The sequence below is a fragment of the Drosophila navojoa genome, chromosome 5 (genome assembly GCF_054131105.1).
Source record: "Drosophila navojoa isolate 15081-1374.11 chromosome 5, UAZ_NAV_1.0, whole genome shotgun sequence".
Taxonomy (NCBI): domain Eukaryota; kingdom Metazoa; phylum Arthropoda; class Insecta; order Diptera; family Drosophilidae; genus Drosophila; species Drosophila navojoa.
Genome location: NC_142893.1, coordinates 3,634,307 through 3,653,002, shown reverse-complemented (window position 1 = coordinate 3,653,002; position 18,696 = coordinate 3,634,307). Strand labels below are relative to the sequence as shown.

General features: G+C 39.0%; 1 protein-coding gene across 1 annotated transcript; it reads left to right on the top strand.

The window, feature by feature from the left end:
* The first annotated feature begins 12,680 nt into the window (after positions 1-12,680).
* LOC108655151 (putative salivary secreted peptide) lies at positions 12,681-13,313 on the top strand. The gene is made up of 2 exons (XM_018106873.3): positions 12,681-12,923; positions 12,986-13,313. The coding sequence occupies exons 1-2, from the start codon at positions 12,750-12,752 to the stop codon at positions 13,166-13,168; spliced, it is 357 nt and encodes a 118-aa protein (XP_017962362.1). The 5' UTR covers positions 12,681-12,749; the 3' UTR covers positions 13,169-13,313.
* The last annotated feature ends 5,383 nt before the right edge of the window (positions 13,314-18,696 follow it).

The window sequence follows — 18,696 nt, the reverse complement described above, 5'->3', positions numbered from 1 at the left end:
CACACACATGCGCACACATGCACACACACAGCTTCACACTAATTGAGTTATAAAACTGACTACTAATTCAGCTCACTCAGTCTGCCTGAAGTTTTATTAGACGCTTGTGCGGCTGCAAGGGAATATTTCAATCAGATTTCAACTCTGAATGCAGTGAATGCTAATTAAAGAGAAATCAGAAGCTTGACAGGCCTGTTTTCAATGTGCTTTCAGAGCTGCCTAAGCTGAAAGCTCGCCCTAAACAATGATCGACGAAGTATAATATATAAGAGAAGAATCAAGCACTAAGAGAGCTTTCACACAACTTAAAAGCTCCTTAAATAAAAAGTCCTTATTAAAACCTTGGCTTGTCAAGCTCTTGGATCATATTAAACTATATCCGAGCATTCATGCGCTTTGAAAGCTCCTCATACTTAAAGCTCACATCGAAACTTAAGCTCGCCAAGCAATAGAGCTTTCAAGGCTCTTCAACCGCACAAAGCTCTTCTACTTCTTCAAGGAAGACTGACGACTTTTGCTCCTTGAACTCACGTCACTCACTAAGCCTACTCAGCTGTACTTATCCAAGTCTAGACGGTTTTTACAGGGTATCTTCTATGTTTTTACTGCTCTTGATTATGCTGTTTTTTTTTTTTTTTTTTGTAACTGCTCGTCCTGTTTCCAGCTTAGCTTAAGATATTATTGTTGTTGTTTCTGCTTTAGTTTTAGTTGAAGTTGCGTTACGTTGTATCCAGTTTCTGTTTCTATTCATGTTATTATTTGCATTTCTGTTCAAAGTTAAGGGCAACTCAAAGTTGCTCCCAAGTCATGCAAACAGTAAACAAAAACTTGAAATCCAAATAACAACAACAACAACAACAACAGGAAATTAATTCATAGAATACGCAGTACGAAATACCAGATACGAAATACTAATTAAATGTTGTTGTAATTGTTAAAATGTGCAATAAAACCAAATCGACGAAAGAAAAACTACAGAATATATTATAAAAAAAAAGAGAAATACACAAATGTATCAAAAATACTGTATAAGCAAATGTTTTTCTTTGAAAATACCAGCAACTGCTTTTTCATCAAACTATGTAAGCTATAACACTCTACTATATATATATATAAATATATATACATCTATATGTTTTCTTTCTAAGCACACTGAATTTTACTTTGCACTCGAAGGTATCCAAAATATGAATGTTACTAACTACTACTACTACTACTAGATACTCACTAAAAAAAAATACAAAAATAAAAAGAAAAAACTAACTTGAGAAACGAATAATGAAAACCAGAAACTAATAATTCTCTGATTCTGATCTCTCAACTCTATGTAGTATATATAGACTAAGTGAAGCTGCTAGGCAGATGGCAAACAGAAGAAAACCAAATAATACCACACAGCTAAGTGTAAGACCGTTTTAAATAGTTAAAGATAATTCACAAAGACACACCCTCACACACGCACATAGCATTCCACTCACTCACTAAGAACTCTAACGAACTGAATGTGTTTCATATATAAATATATTTATATCAAATACTCTCTAACTTCTGAATGTCTCTATGTATGTATGTATGTATATATGTAGGTATGTCAGTATGTGTGCATGTATGTACCATCTATGTATGCATATTTTGTCATCAAATTGAACAACTCAAAAGCAAAGCAAAAACAAATATAGCCAACAATATCCCTCAGAGGGATATTTGTTTGTTATTTTTGCGTTCGTCTTCAAATACCGAGAAATCGAAAACTTTTGCAAAAGGATACGATGACTAATACATATGCAGCAACTAGGTTTTCTCTATGTATTTTTAAGAAAACAAAACACACACACACACATGCCACAGCAAAAGCAACGCAAAGCAAAAAAACCTAAATATTATCAACATTCAGATTCCGAACATCTCTCACTCTTTAACACTGCCCAATTTTTATATAGATGTATTCACTGTCTCTGTCTAACTTAAGATATATGTATGTGTGTGTATCCCCTAGTATACTATGTATGTGTATTGGATAAATATTTGCTAAACTAACCCACACACACACACACACACACACGCATCCTTACCCACCCAACACACACACGCACACTCTTACACACACACACTTAATGTAGTTTCATTCGTGCGACAGTTTTTTGGGTTTTCCGGAAAACTCCACCTCTGTGGGTGGTTGGCAATTTAAGCTAGCAAAAAAGCAAATGCAGAAATTCAATTTTTGCCCAAAAGCAAAACAACAAAAAACTAAATGAACAACAACAACAACAACAAAAACAGAAAAAGCAAATTAAATAAATGTTCCTTTTGAATCATCAACAAAACTGACAAAGCTCTCTTTATTATTATTATCTCTCAATGGGTTTTACAGAGCAACAACAAGTAAGTACGAAGCAGGCAGCACTTGCAACACTTTGTTGTTGCATGCACTCGTTTGGCGTTGCCGTTGCCGTTGCCGCTGCTGTTGGCTCACTTGATTGGCTTGTCTTTGCTTATGCGGCGTATGCGTGATGTCCATGCCGCGGCACGTACCACAAAGTGGCAAGGAAGCAAGGAAGATGCTGCTACATCGTGGTTAAGAGAATATAAAAGAAACCAAAACAAAACAACAACAAAAAAAAACATTATTTTGCCGTTACAGCTGCACAAAAAACCTCGCTTGGCTCGCGTCCATTTTTTATGGAGCACTCAAACTGCACAGCTACTGAGAGCTTTCTTGCCCTTTTCATTGCTTCTGGCATGCGCCAACAGATAGAAATGTCAATTTGACAGCCAAGCTGATAATTTTGATGATATGAACAAATGTGGCACAGATAGAAGCGAGAATCTTATAAGGTGTACCAAACTAGCTGAAATATTCACTGCTATGGCGTGTACCTTTGGCATGGGTAAGGCCTGGAACTCGCTGAGATCTTGATGTGCCGCTCTCAGGGATCTTTGGAGTGCGTAAGAAGAGTAATTGGTGATATTCTTAACACAGAGCTTAGTTTGGCCTAGAGGAAAACGGAAATGTGCTGAACTCTTTACGACTATCAAAAATTCCTATGAGATATATAATGTCATGAATTAACTGATATCTTATGATGCTATTCAATTTTCTTACAGCAATTTTGGCACATATAACGGAGTCAGTGGAAGATTTTATGTATTCTATAAGCAGTACTTCAATTGGCTAAGATCTAGTTTGAATATATAGATCATATATCATTTATATAGGTTATTTAGAATATATTGATCATAGTGAGTATAAGATTATACAGAAAGATTATATATACAGTCGAGTCTCGATAATTCGTATCCAGCTAGATCGAAAATCGCAATAAATCGACCAAAATTCTATGTCCTTCCAAGAAATTCGTTGCCAATTATTTCTCGTTAATTTCAATTTCTGTGTAAATCGAACAAACAAACTAATCCCATTGCCATTTCGAACTATCGGAATTCTACTGTATATAGAGAGCTAAGGTAGCCACGCCTTCAGCTTCGTATTCCCACACTGCCCAAAGAACAATTCTTTTGGCTTTGAATATAAAAATTCCAATGGAGATTGATTCATTCTCTAACCTAACTTTTATATCATGTAAAATGAAGAATAGAAATTTTATTGAGCCGAAATTTACACTTTTATTATTCTATTATCTATTCTTCCACTACCACTGCAATCTTCGCTTCTCTTAGCACAGCTTTTGTCATATACACATATTCCCGACTATCCATAAACTCCACTTCAGTGAGCAATACTTGGGGCTTGCACAAAGCACTAAACTACTTAATTTGGTACGCTTCACTCAAATCTAGCTGGGTGTTGAGCTGCCCAGACATACACACACACACACACATACACACACAAACACACTGGAGCACACACACACACTGATGCACACACTTACAGCTGAATGTATTTGCTGTGCGTGTCAAATGCTGAACTCGGCGCATTTACAGCGTGCCTCTGCCCTGCTCCGCCCTCCTCCGCCCCCCTCCAGCACCCTGCTTTAGCTGTGCGCTCTAATTACAAAATCACTGTCAGTTTTGTGTTTTTTGTTTGTACTTTTTTTTTGTTCTTTTCTATTTTTGTGTTTTTGTTGTTTTTCTTGTTATTTCTCTGGTGCGAGGACATTCGCTTTTCGTTTTCATAACGCCAGCACTTTGTTGTCGAGTGGCAAGTGGCAAGTGGCAAGTGGCAAGCGTGGCAAGTGGCGAAAAATAAAAAGTGCCACGTTGTGTGTTTGTTCGCTGAGCTGGCAAAAACTCGAACAACTCGCACAGTTGACCAAAAGGGCTTTCGGCTGTTGCTGCCCGCTGTTGTTGTTGTTGTTGTTGTTGTTGCTGCTGCTTGTTTGTTTGCTGTGCGTGCCCCAAAATCAGGCGCCACACTCACACACGCACACACGCTGCAGCATCAGCTGCTGCCCCGCCCAGCCAATCACCATCTCTGCCTAACGTGTTTTTATGCGCTCTCATAATTGTCGACACTAATGACGCGTGTGTGCATTTTGCAGCCATTTACAACACTCAAAACCCGAGCACAGAGCACCCAGAGCAGCCATCATAAATGGATAAATAATGTCGAATGTTTTTCATGTTCTATCACAGTCGAACATTTTGGACTGCCCTCAGGCATTTTGACCTCACAGATAACGTCACAGCAAAATCAATGCAGGCCAACAACAAAACTGTCAAATCTGCAGCTAGATGTAGAAATTATTTATATTTCTCTTTTGGCTATGACACATTTTAATCATAGCGAAGAGTATTCGATGCTATCACTCATACGCCCCGTAGCCGCAATCGATAAATTTCAATGCAATGGCAATGTCAACGCTTTGGCATTGGATTCGCTTTGATTTTTGTAGCCTTCCACAGCTTTTCCAGTTATTAAATGCGATTTCTATCCGTTTGGCCGCTCAATTAAAATCCGCATTACGAGCGCTGACATTTGATTGTGCTGGGGATTAGACGGGGGCAAAGCGCTTTAATCAAAATAAATTGAAATCAATTTAAGCAAAATTAATTTTTATTGCACTCGCTCTCTCTCTCTCTATATATATATGTATATGTATATATGTATATGTTTATGGAATGAATGTAATGAAATTCATATTTTTTCACGCTCGCCCATTCCCGTTTCATTTGCAATCATTTTGGCATTGTTTTGAATTGGTAAACAAATTGTGGAATTTGGCGGATATAATCAATTTTGCATGTCTCTATGTGTGTGTGAGTGTGTGTGTGTGTGTGTGAGTATTCATGTATGTAGTTGGATAGGTGTGTGTGTGTATAGTTTCAATTCTTTTAAACGCCTTTGGGCCTTTAATTAAAATGATATATGCAAGCGTGTGTGTGTGTGTGTGTGTGTGTCTGTGACTTTTTGTATGTGTGTGTGTGTGTGTGCGCGTATCTGTGTAATACATTTTTAGCGGAACTGAAAAGCTCACAACCACAAAATAAATACATTTGCAAGCATTGCAATAAGAAAACAAGCAATACAGCGAACTGGGGAATATCCGACTACGATATACCCTAGCTGCAATCAGGTTGATTATTATTGAGTTGTGTGTACTGGGATATGTGGATAATTATAAATGATATAACTATACTATAGCTGTACATGATATACTAGAGTTATAAATGATTTTTTTTAATCATTATACTGAGGATTGTGAGAATCCTTAATCATGATAACTGAGCCAAATCATCATAATACTGAGTTATATCACCAGCTGTCAGAGCATAAGTATAATGCGGAAGTACATATTTAAAAAGGCATTACAATCGATTAATTTTGGTATACTATACTAGTATAAATATTATATTTAAATATAAAATAATTTGTTAATACAATATTCATATAATATTAATTACAGTTATATAGAACAGAGATGTACAAATTTGTTCTACATCATCTATATATATAAATATCTCATAATCCTCTTCACCGACCACTCATATATCTTTTCTCTATCTTCAAATACCACCGACCAACTGATAAACGTTTCCCATTATCCAAATTAAAAACATCTCTGCGTAAGAGTATTAAAATCCAATGCATTATTATTTAATATTTACAGCAATTGAAGAGAAAGAGACTATATGTGGAGCTCTGCAGAGATATTAATATTCAGAGATATTATATTTTTGTATACGGTTCACAAGGGGCGCTTACTCGTTTTCATGAAAATTTTATTACAGTTTTCAGTTATTGCAATCGATTTTCCCTTTGATTAAACGTAAATATTATAAGGCAGCAAAATGAAATATTTATAATCCAAGCGGTGTGCGCCTAGCCTTAATGCTTATAAATAAAGCAAAATAGTGCGGAGCTCGTGTAAATGGAACACCTGCCGCACCTGCCGCACCTGCAGTTAGGCTGCCCAGATAAGCACACAAGAGATACTACATGAAAATTGTCAGTTACAGAGTCTACAGAGAAAATGTTTTTCTAGAATAGATTTTTTTTTTTACTTTACTCCAGCTTATGAACACATAAAAAATATATATATGTAGAGGAAAAATTGTATTTGAGTGCAAACCATGAAAAACTAGTTGGAAAAGTAAAAGTTTCTTCCACCAGTTGTTAGCTTAATTGAAAGCAATTTGAAAGTCGCGTTCAATGCAATTTAACGCCAATAGCGCATTTTTCATAGCTCGTCTTAGCCCTGAGCAGCTAACAACAATTTAACTGCGAGTCGGCAATTAGAGAGACAATGGACTGAGACTGAGATACAAATCGAACAGAATTGCAGACAGCTGCGGGTGCAGATAAAATGTTGCATAGTTTTGGGGTTGCAGCCAAATGAATCACTTGCAACAGCAGCAGCAGCAGCAGGAACAGGAGCAGGAGGAGACTCAGACTGAGACTGAGGCAGGAAAAACTTATCGTGTCTGCGGTCAGCAGATATTTGTTTATTTGTTATTGATAAAAATTGCGCAAACAGTTTATAACTTGGGCAACGCAGGCATGGGGCAGCTGCACTCGAGACTTGTTGTATACAAAGTTTACATACATACATATATATATATATTTATATATATATATGTGTGTGTTTGTGTGTGTGTGCTTGCCATTACTCTAAGCTAAAGTTGAGCGGCCGCCTGCAGTGTAGCGATTTAATTAAAACGCCATTAAGTCAGCAATTAACAACAACAATAGCAGCAGCAACAACAGCAACAGCAACAACAGCAGCAACAATAATAACAACAGCAACAGCAGCAGCAGCTGCAACAACAATGGCAACTGTTGGTGGCAACTTCAACGGGCTTTGAGCATTTGCCAAAGCAACTAAACGCTTTGTATATGACGGTTTTTTTTCTCTGTTGGGTTTTTCCTTTATTTTTCTCCGCCTTTGACTGTGTATTGCTCGTTTTCTTCTGCCGTTTCCTGTTCTTTTAGCGCTCTGCTCGTTTTGTGCCTTGGCTTTGTTGTCGTTTGCCGTCGCATTAAGTTCTATTTTTTTACTGTTATTTTGTTAGCAGCAGCAACTAATTCCAATTGCTGGGGCAGCAACAGAAGCAGCAACAGTGGCAGCAGCAGCAACAGCCGCCGCAGCGGGCAACAAAACACATTAAAAGCATAAAAAACACACGCTGTGACTGAGATCGAGCAACGGCAGGGAGGGAGCAGAGGGAGGGGGGAGAGCGTGCTTGTTGCCCGACGATTTTCTAATATTTGATTTTGTTTATTATACCCTGGTTGTGCCATTGACCGGGTAGGGTATGCTGTTGCTAAAGACATTCTGTAGACAGAATGAAAGAGCGAAGCTCTGCAGAAACTTGGAAAGTTTAGGAATCACTAAGATTTGATAGATTTAGTAGATAAGCACAGTTGCAATTACTATCGATAAACGATAATATATGTCTGTTAGCAGTTCTGAATATTCGAGAGAATTTAAAATATATGTATTACAGTGTATATTTAAATATACAATACATTTTATAAACAAAAAGAAATGCCCAATGGAAAAGAAGCAATTATGATTGCCGATAAACGATAAATCATAGATATTAGTATATAAATCATATATACTATATATATACATATGTATATGCCAATAACCCACCTTGTGTCTCCTGTTAAGTTTTTGAAACATAATGGCTGCAATACTGAGGTATTTCTACACCCTATCGACTATCGATAAGCGATCTATGTGTAGTTTATACACAGCAAGATTGTGATAAAGGTAAAGATTGTATTGTATGTAGTTAAATCACATTTCTTTAATCACGGAGTATTCAAATCAGTTTCATTTATTTTTGTACACACTAGAATCTATCGATAAACAACCAAACAGTTAAAAGCAGCATTTAAGCTTTAACACTTTTTCAGCTAAGGTCACATTTCTTAAATTACAGGGTATTTCAATCAGTAATATTTATGTCACCAGACATACTATCGATATAAATCAATAGACTATCGATAAAATTACAGGGTACTTCAATCAGTAATATTTATAAGTCACCAGGCATATTATCGATAAAATCAATCGACTATCGATCAAAATTACAGGGTTGTTCATGTCACAGGCATACTATCGATAAAAGTCAATAGAGTATCGATAACAATAATAGCTATCATTTCTAGCTTGCATATGTATCATTTGCATTAGTTCTAGGGTATTTTAAACTCACTTCACTCATAAGATTTACTTTTTTGTTGCCGAGCAGGCGGCAAGTTTTATTATGGGTACGTGTCTGGCTGGCAGTTTGTGTGTGAGGGTGTTTTAGGGTTAAAGACTAGCCTGTCAGGGTTCCCAGACGCCAGGCGGCGAGCGAGTGTATATGTGAGTGTGTGTATGTGTGTGTGTGTGTGTGTGAGTGACTGTCGAATGAACTGAAACTGTCAAAAGTGCACATTCCGCACTTGACATTTTTGCAAAGCGCATTTTGAACTCTGCCCCCCGGCCCCGGGGGCGAGAGGGCAAGTGTGAGGCTTTCTCTCTTGGGGTGCGCTTCAATTGGCATTGAAAGCGTAAATGAAAGGGAAGCCTTTGCATGTTTCAGCTACAGCTACAGCAATGGCAAAGTCAGCGCCGGAATGCCAGTCAGCGCTCAGACATAGACGATAGAGTGACGGAGAGCTGGGCCGAGGGGTGCTGCAGTGGGTGTGCAGTGCACAGGGGGTGAAATTGTGGCACGCGTTCGCCGCCCTCTTGTCAAACAGTTAAAAAAAATGAAGTAAAGAACGTGGCATAAACCCAGAAATTTGCTCGTACGTTTATTGCTTTTAAATTTGGCAATTGTCGAGTCGAGTTTAACATGCGTTCGCCTGTGTGTGTGTGTGTGTGTGTGTGTGTGTGTGTGTGTGTGTGTGTGTGTGTGTGTGTGTGTGTGTGTGTGTGTGTGTGTGTGTGTGTGTGTGTGTGTGTGTGTGTGTGTGTGTGTGTGTGTGTGTGTGTGTGTGTGTGTGCGTGTGTGTGTGCATGTGTGTGTGTGTGTGTGTGTGTGTGTGTCAATGAGGGTACTTGCCTACTGCCAATTGCTTATCAGGCCGCATTTGCAGCAGTCATTCCGTTAGCCGCCCTTAATTTGCCCAATTTAAAAATGGAAATCGATTCCCCCGAGTGCAGAGTGAGCCAGACAGCAAGCGCCCCGTGCCCCGTGCCCCGTTGCATGTGTCAATAAAATGTGATTAACAAGTTTTGCATAAAAATGCCGACAGTCAATTGCAATTGCGTTGCCTTGCCCAACCGCCGTTCACCCTCCCTCTGCCACTCTCTACGCCTCTGGCCGCAGGCATTTTTCTTTTGTTCAAAATCCCAAAGGAAACTCTTGCCACAGCAGTTTTCCTTTTGTAGTTGTTGCTGTTGCTGTTGTCGTTGGCAAGCGTGGCAAATTATCCCTTTCATAAGTGACAAATATGTCTGTCGAACTGCAATTGGGAGCAGACAGAGAGACAGAGGGACAGACAGGCAAACTGAAATGGGGCGAGACTGAGGCGGGGCAAGTCGCTGCCCTTATCAGACGACGGCAGCGGCAGCGGCTGCTGCAAGTAATGAGATTTTATTTCAAACCAAGTATCTTGGGTTTCTGTAATTTGCAATAAATATGCAGCCAACCAGGCCAAGAGTCAGCGGCCTAGATAAAAGCTGTGAGGCGTGCGGCGTGCGGCGTGTGGCATCCATAAAGCCCCAGGCAATGCTCAGCCTGGCTGCAGCTGCCATATCTCTGAAATACATAAAACTTTACACTTAAGCTCTGCCATTCAACTCAATTGGCTGGGCAAATAGACAGACAGGCGGACAGACAGACAGACAGCCGGATAAACGGACAGACAGGCATTTGATATATTAGTAATCAGCATTTTAATGAACCCACAAACTTTCGGGCATAATTAAACAAATTCCACACATAACGATGCTCTAACCTCAGGCAAATATTTGTTGTTATTTTCAGTTTGTAGACGAAATGCATATTTCCTGTATGTTTGTTTGTTTGCTTTGCCACTTTAAGCGAGAGCTGCAATCAATATGCAATTGTTTAAGTGCTATTAGAATGGATTCCATGTGCGAGAGACGCAGAGCAACGTGTGTGAATGACCTTTGAGACATTTTATTCAATTATTTATTGGTGATTAGCAAGTCTATTGCCCAAAGAGCTTTGCCATAAATTCAAGTAAATTTTGCATTTAACTGAAATATTTGCTTTTTGCGTAACCTAAGGCCCTGGCTAGACACAATCACAGCAATTTCTAAAATAGTAAATAAACAGTTTTTTTTTTCTTTAGTTTCTTTTTGATTGATCAGCACATTCGTACGTGCGCAAATTAATTATAGAGTGATAGCATTGATAACGATATGAACAGTTCAACAGAAATGGTTTTATCATTTTTACATTCCTGTTAAATGAGATAAACGAATTAAATTCAAATAAATACTTCTCGGTTAACATAAGCTGTTATTGCACCCATCAGAAAAGAAAACAGCATGCAAAGAGTCCACTGTTAAAGTACTTAACAGAAAAGCAATACTTTAAGCAAATGTTAATGTGCCACTTACCCAATTTGAATGTAATGAAATCTTATAAGAATGCAAAGAGAGCGTGAATCCGCTAGGCATTCAAAGAGAAGAAGAAAGAGCTCAAGAATTTGTCCTCGGCAGCAAAGCCAACAACGGGGCCTGCAGAAGATGAGATCGTAAAGATAATTTACTTTTCTATGGTATATTTTTATATAAATACATATATCAACGCTAAAATTACTAAAAATTAAAGTAGTTACCCACAGCAGTAACAATTATGACCGTGCGTGTAATGCATTATTAACAATGCGTAATTAGCATATGTAAATATATGTATTTAAAACACAACACAATTTACGACACTTATTATTTTTCTTTTTTTTATCCACAATTTATTACTACATTGAACAAATACACATGTATCTGTCACTTAAAACAAAAGCTGAAAATAAATGCAGTCGAACCGAATAGCAGCCACTTAACATGTGCATGCGACAACTAATCATAGATCAATTACACAACAATCTAAAAAGCAGCGAAACGCTACCTGCAAGTGCGAAGGCTGCACAAAAAGGATTATGAAAATAGCGTTCAAAAGCAGCGAGAGGAGAGCAGAGACTCGCATAAGCACTGCAAAGACAGAGAACAGCAACTCGGCAGGAGGGAGAGAGACCGAGTAAGAGTGAGAAGAGCTACAACATCAAATGCACAAGCAAACACAAAGCGAAGCATCGACAGCAATAAAATACAAGAACAAAAGCGGCAGCTAAATGCTTAAAGGAAAGGCAGTCGTGAAGGCAGAGCTGAGATTTTAATGTGTGCGACACAGACAACAAATGTGAGCATGCATTAGCAAATGCAAAAACAATAACAAGAGCAAAGCATAACGGATCATTGAAATGCTGCTCGCGAGCAGTGAAGTATATGCCAGCAACAACAACTGCACTGCTGAGTGGCATTGAGAGCAAAGGGAGAGAGCAAGTCTAAAATATTCAATACATAAACACAAACAAAGATGGCGTATCGAGAGCTGAGAGTTGAGAGAGGCTTAGCAATAGCAGTGCTTAAGGCGCAAAGCAACGGAAAAAATTCTATTTCAGTACACAGACAAAAATAAAATACACTTTAAAAAATTAATGGAAGAAAAATGTACAGAACTGATAGCATTTGCATATTTTACATTTCGTATGTATGATAAGGCCTGTCTATTTTCAGCTGATACAAATAAAAATACCTGAACCAAAAGAGGCACCAAGTGATGATATGGTTATCAATTTTTATTGGCCAAAAGTAGGTTCCACGAATTTGATGGCACTTTAATATACATATATGTGATTTTTTCTATTTAATTCTGATCTACGATTAACTAAGTAGAATCGGCCATCAACAACGGACACATGTCCAAAGTAAGGCCCAGTCGAGTGGCATGACTCAAAGAAATTGTAATAAGAGAAAAACAATATTCTGTTCGCTTATCAGAAGCGAACTGATTAAACGAAGCGCAGGGGCAGTCGCCTGTTGCGCTGCAACTGCTCACCTGTTCACCTGGCCACAACGACGCCCATGCCCGGCCAGGCTTATCGCAGACAACAATAAAAATGTAGCGCAAAAAAAGCCGAAACACTTCTCAGTTACGGCAAAAAAAAAAATATTAATTAAAAATCCCCCCCACTCGTGTGTAAACAATATTACTCATACGCCATGCGTTTACTATATAAGCAGCTGGCCGGGCAGACCTGAAGCAGAATCAAATCGAACGTCTTCGAGGTAGAAACTAGAAACGAACAACTGAACAAAATGAAATTCCTATACATCTGCGTTCTACTGCTGGCCGTCTTCGTCGCCAGCCAGGCCTACAGCGCCAGCTGGGGCAAGCGCAACAACACCGACATCCTGCTCTCCCGCCAGAACGAGAGGCGTGCCCCACTCAAGAACAACTACTGGAGCGTCAATATCGATTACCCACGTGCCGTAAGTAGCCCGAGTGGAATATGTCAAGTAGTACCGCTATTAACACTTGGTTTTTTATGCAGGGCACCAACAACAACTACACGATCAGCTTCATCAATGTGATCGACAACTTCCGCAACACCTCCGGCGCCACGCCCAGCCTGTGGAGCGGCGGCCCCGGTTACCGTTATGCCCAGATCAATCTGCGCAGCCAGGTCAGCCGTGGCATCGACTCCACCGTCGAGATCTATGGCAAGAGGAAGTAAATATCTCAAGTGACTCGATCGATGTGCCCGATAAAGAACTCCCATGTACTCGCAATCAAAATACTAGGTAGAAAAATAAATTTAAAAAAAAAATAATAAAAAATTAACAAAAAACTAAAAAAAAATAAAACTACAATCGCATTTATCCAGATATTAAACACTTTCGATCAATCTCACACACTCTTTGTATCCCACTCACGCTCGCTCTCTATCTCCCTCTCGCTGTCTTTATGTCTATCTATCTATCTATCTATCTATCTCTCTCTCTCTCTGTCTACATATATGTATATCTTAAATATATTCTGAATTTATTCAATGAAGGAAGTTCCATACTATGTTATCATTAAAACTGATTGCATAGATCTCTAATTTCCTATTTGAATGAGTCCAGGGTATAATTACCTAACGGAAGTTCGCTCAACTTGACAGTGCCCGACGAGAAAATACTCTGGCTCGCATAGTACTTAAAATCCAAATCGACGCACACACTCATACACATACATATATCAACCACATAAACTAAACTAGGAAAACTTTTAATTTATTTACATTATGAATCTACAAACATACATATATACTCAAATTTATACTGATATACATATATTCTAGTGATATGATATGCATAAGTTTATCAGTTCCTCACTTTTATCTCTGTCTAGAAACATCGAGATAGAGCAAGTGCCTTGCTCTGCTCTGTTTTTAATTTGTTTATGGAAGACAGTAGAAATTTCTAAATGCAAATGTAGAGTATTTGCCAGTCAGTCCCTCTCTCTCTCTCTCTCTCTCTCTGGCAATCTTTTATTGCATCAACTATAACTGATGCGAGTGAGGATAGCAAAGTGTTGCGACTACTGTGTGGACCTGATGGAGCTCTGATGGCTTATGATGAGCGCATTTGATGGCTTTTATGGCCAGCCACGAATTGTCATCGTATTATTATCTAGCCATAAAGACGCTCGCCCAAATGACTCACTAATGCGGCATGATGGTTGCCAACAACAACAGCAACAACAACAACAACAACAACGTTGATCGACAACAAACATTTGCATACAAGAAACATGGATGAAAGCCCTCTCGGTCGAGCTGGCTTTGAGGGTGCGCTGCGCTGCTTGCCGCAAGCGTAAAGGACACGAAAAAAGAAGAAGAAACATACAACAACAAAAAAAAAACGAAAAAACGAAGCCAGGATATGCTGGGTGCGCCTGCAGGCAGCTGGCAAAGGAAAACATTCAATATTTAATAAATATGTTGGCGTATAGCACATTTCGTTTCGCTCTCTCTCTCTCTCACTCCCACGTTCGTCCGCTCCCCCTTTCAGTTAGCTATTTTTGCACAAATCCTGCTGCAGACAGAAGGAGTGGGAGCTGAAGGGGGGAGGGACTTATTGGCTTGGCTTCATTTGAAATTTGTATGCGGCCTCCCCGCCCGCTCGAGTGATAAATAAAAATGCTGCTTAGGAAAATGTTAAGCGATACGGTCAAAAGGATGCGCCCCGAAGTCCTTTTCCCTTTTCTTTTTCGATTTTGTATTCTTTTATTTTGGCTATGTTCTATGCTAAAGTATTTTGTATCGAATTTAAATTTCAATTTCGAACGTCTTGAGGCGACAAAAAAAAAAAAGCAGACCCTAAATCGAAGGCAACTCTATCGCAATCTCTCCCTCTCTCTTTCTCTCTCTCTGTCTAACTGTATTTGTCTTGCATGTAGGTAAATATTTGCACAGGACGCACAAATGTTTGAAAAGTTGTCAACGAAATGTTTCACTTAGTTAATATGCAAAACGCGCGGCTCGCAATGCAAAGCCGTTGCCGGATATGTTTACGGATGCTGCCACGGATACACACACACACACACACATGCACGCGCCATCTGTTGGCGGCCTGTGGAAATATAAAAGCAGTTAGGGCAAAAAAAAAGAGGAATCTGCAAAGAAAATGCACAGCTTGCATGCCCCGTCGAGCTGTAACAACTGCAAAAAATTGCATTCAGAGTCACGTAGATGCTCAGCGAGGGCAGTACGTAAAATGTGGCCGGACCTACAAAGAGACTGAAGTTATGACAATTATGTATGTATGAGTTGAACTTACGTTAGTTTGATAAATCGGTAAAATTACAATATTTAAAATCAATACATGGCAAACACAACGAGCTACCCTCGCAATTCCAGCCATTAGCGCTTTAAACTGAAGCATACATATAGATCTAGACTAAAATAGTTTAATGTTTCTCAATTGACAATTCAATTTGTAATAATAACAAACTCAACAAACCACCCTCGCTATTTGTACTATATTCACACTGCCTCAAAATACCAATACCACGTTTGCTTAGCACACATTTTTTAAAATATATGAATGCTTCATGCTTATGCCTTAGTCAACAAGCAACCCTCGCCGCCTGTTGTTAAATTCATATAAATATAAACAGTTATTGCAATGGAATACTCTTTGTCTGAAAAACATATGAATTCATTTCAATGAAGACAAACTCAATAACAACCCTCGCAGCTTAAACTACCCAATTCGAGCTAGATTTCCACAAAATTAGTTAATTTATATTTCAGCAATTTATGATAATTATGACAAACTCAACAAGCAGCCCTCTCTGTCTAAGCCAACAACTCGTAGCTATCTACTTTAGGCAAGAGCACTGAGACGATAATTGTCAACTTGTATATGCCCTTTCAATATATATCGATGAAGTATAACTTCACAAACAGCCCTCGTTATAAATTCTAGCTGTTAACTTTTAACTAAAGCACTAAAAGATCTCTTCAAAAGCTTCCAATTAACATATCAATATGATTATAATCAATAGAGCTCAATCACGATAAACTCCACAAGCTACCCTCGCTGCTTAAGCCGCAAGCTCTTACAGTCAAAATAAACAAAATTATAAATAAATAATACAAGATTCAGAGCCTCCCAACCGACATATCGATTCGATTGTATTCATATCACTCACGCTAAACTCTTCGATTGCCCCTCGCCACCCAAGCTGTCAACTCCTTGCTGATCTAGTTGCCATATAGAGCACTAACTATGTGGAATGCTTCAGAGTGAACATATCAATTCATTTCATCAATTCAATTCGTTTCAATTACGCCAAACTGCTCGATGGACCCTCGCTGCTTAAGCTGCCAGCTTCTGGCTGCCAAATTCGCTTTGGCAGCGCAATTTACTTGACAAATTTCTCATACGCCGCGTGGGCCGCGCTCAGTTGGCTCCAATGCCTAGCCTAAGCCGCTTGCTGGCTAAGCTCTGACCACGACAACGCCAACCACCCGGCCGTCGCGCCCTTTACAGGTCCACCCCTCCTCGCCCGCCCCCCATTTGGGGTCTGGCTACACAGCTGTGCAACAGACTTGTACGACATCGTTGCGTTCATGTCCAGGGCAACAGCTTGCAAAGCAATTACTTCAAACTACCCGGAAATGTCGCCTGGCTGACCAGATGCCGGTGCTGCCTCCACAACCACTGGCATATGTGGCAAGTGTGTGTGTGTGTGTGTGTGTGGGTGTTGCTGCAACAGTTATTGGAGCATGGCAGCAACACGGACCGCACTGCGGCCCCGAGGCTCAGCAGATGTCACACACACCCGCAGACAGAGAAAGAGAGAGACAGCGACACCTTGCCACCTTGCCACCTGGTTAAATTCTGCTGATTTTGTTGCCAGCCACACATTGATTTTTAATAAATAGCAATTTGGCATCAGGCAAAGCGGACTTGTTATTATTGAACTCGCAGCACGTTCTCACAATCTGCTTTCAGCTGTTTACGTGCCAGCGCCCCCTCGCCCGTCCCGCGATGCCTTGGCAATCGCTTCAAATATGCAACAAGCCAAACAGTTTGCGCCGTTCAATCTGCAAAACTGGATAAATTAATGCCAATGCATCGCATCGCATCGCATCGCATCGCATCGCTTGGCCTGGCTCGAAAATGTTTCTCTAATGCGCTACAAATTCCCAAAACCCCAACAATCTCGCTCTGCTCCTGCTCTACTATGCTATGCTGTCCCACACAACTGTAATCGTCAAAACTTGGCAACGGCACACTGGAGCAAACACAATGGCTTGGAGAAATTTTAATTTAATTATTTTTGAAATATTTTAAATGTAATTCAGAATATGTGAAATTAAAATTAAAATTATTTATAAATGCTATTTAATCTATTATATTAATATTATAATCTATTGTATTAGATACTGAGAAGAGTTCAAGAGCCGAGAATATATAGTATATAATATGAGGATTTTATGAGATATAAGAATATATCAATGTTAGTAAGACTCTATTTCAGATAAGTAAATTTGCTGTTATCGATATCGATATTACAGATGCGTCCTTTAATGACCTTAGAAAAGGAATCAGATTTGTATTATATACATAATATTTATATTTATATTAATATTTATTTATTAATGTATGTAAGGCATGCAGTGCTTAAATATATTAAAAAATATCTTATAAATTTTAAGTTAGTATTTTAAATATTAAATATAAAATAAATTGCAATTAAAATATGTAAATAATTATGATTCATAAGATAAATTATAGCGCCAAAAAATATAAAAAATATTTAAAATTATATATAAAGCAATAATTAATTATAATATAAAATAAAATAAAATATGTATCATTATATCATATTTTATTTTTTTTTTTTAATCTTACATCTCCAATTTCGCACATGCTTGGCCCCACTGTGCTGCGCTGTCCCCTTTGCCAGCTCGGTGCAAACGTAATGAACTATTTATGATTGGCTGATTGGCTGATTGCAAGCGGGGGCGTTGGCCAATCCGTTCTCAGCCACACTTCTGGCCAGCGTGGCAAGCTGGCAAGCTGGCAACAGGCAACAGGCAACACAGTTTTGACAAGCGCTGCTGGGGATTTGTGGCATAATAAATTCGTGCCGAAAATTGTAAAATAGCATGGCACCTGCACACAGTCACACACACACACACACACACAGTGCACACAGTGCAATCAATATTGATGAGTGGCAACAAGAGAAACTTTGCCAGAGCAACGTTTTGTGAACTCTGAACTCTGTCATTAGAATCGTCGTTATTTATTGCCACACAGCCAGTGCCAATGCTGCATGCAGCCTTATTTGCATGCCAAAAGTGATTAAGTCAACTTATCTCGGCAACAACAACAACAGCGATTTTTCATCTCTCCTTTTTGGGCATAAAATATGCATTGAAATTTTGGGCCTTTTGCTGGCTGCAAATGAAATTTTATGAAAATCGAAAGGCAATTACTTGTAGATAATACCCGAACATAAATTGCCCCGGATTACAGGTGTGTGCACACAAGCACACAGTCACACAAACACACACATATATATATATAGAGAGAGGGGACAAGCCTTTGAAATACAATTGCCGTAAATGTGTAAATCGTGAAATTCGAGTACTTTGCCAACACGAAGGCCATAAATTGAATGCAATTTGAACGAGTCATGCGGCTGGAGCGGCTTAGTGTGAATTTAATTGTTGCAACAGAAGCTAGCAAACAGACAAAC

What these genes read in the sequence shown, in the direction of transcription:
- LOC108655151 (XM_018106873.3), top strand. Translation starts at nt 12,750, where the DNA reads ATGAAATTCCTATACATCTGCGTTCTACTGCTGGCCGTCTTCGTCGCC. An exon ending in ATATCGATTACCCACGTGCC is followed by an intron (nt 12,924 to 12,985) that starts GTAAGTAGCCCG and finishes TTTTTTATGCAG; the next exon opens with GGCACCAACAACAACTACAC.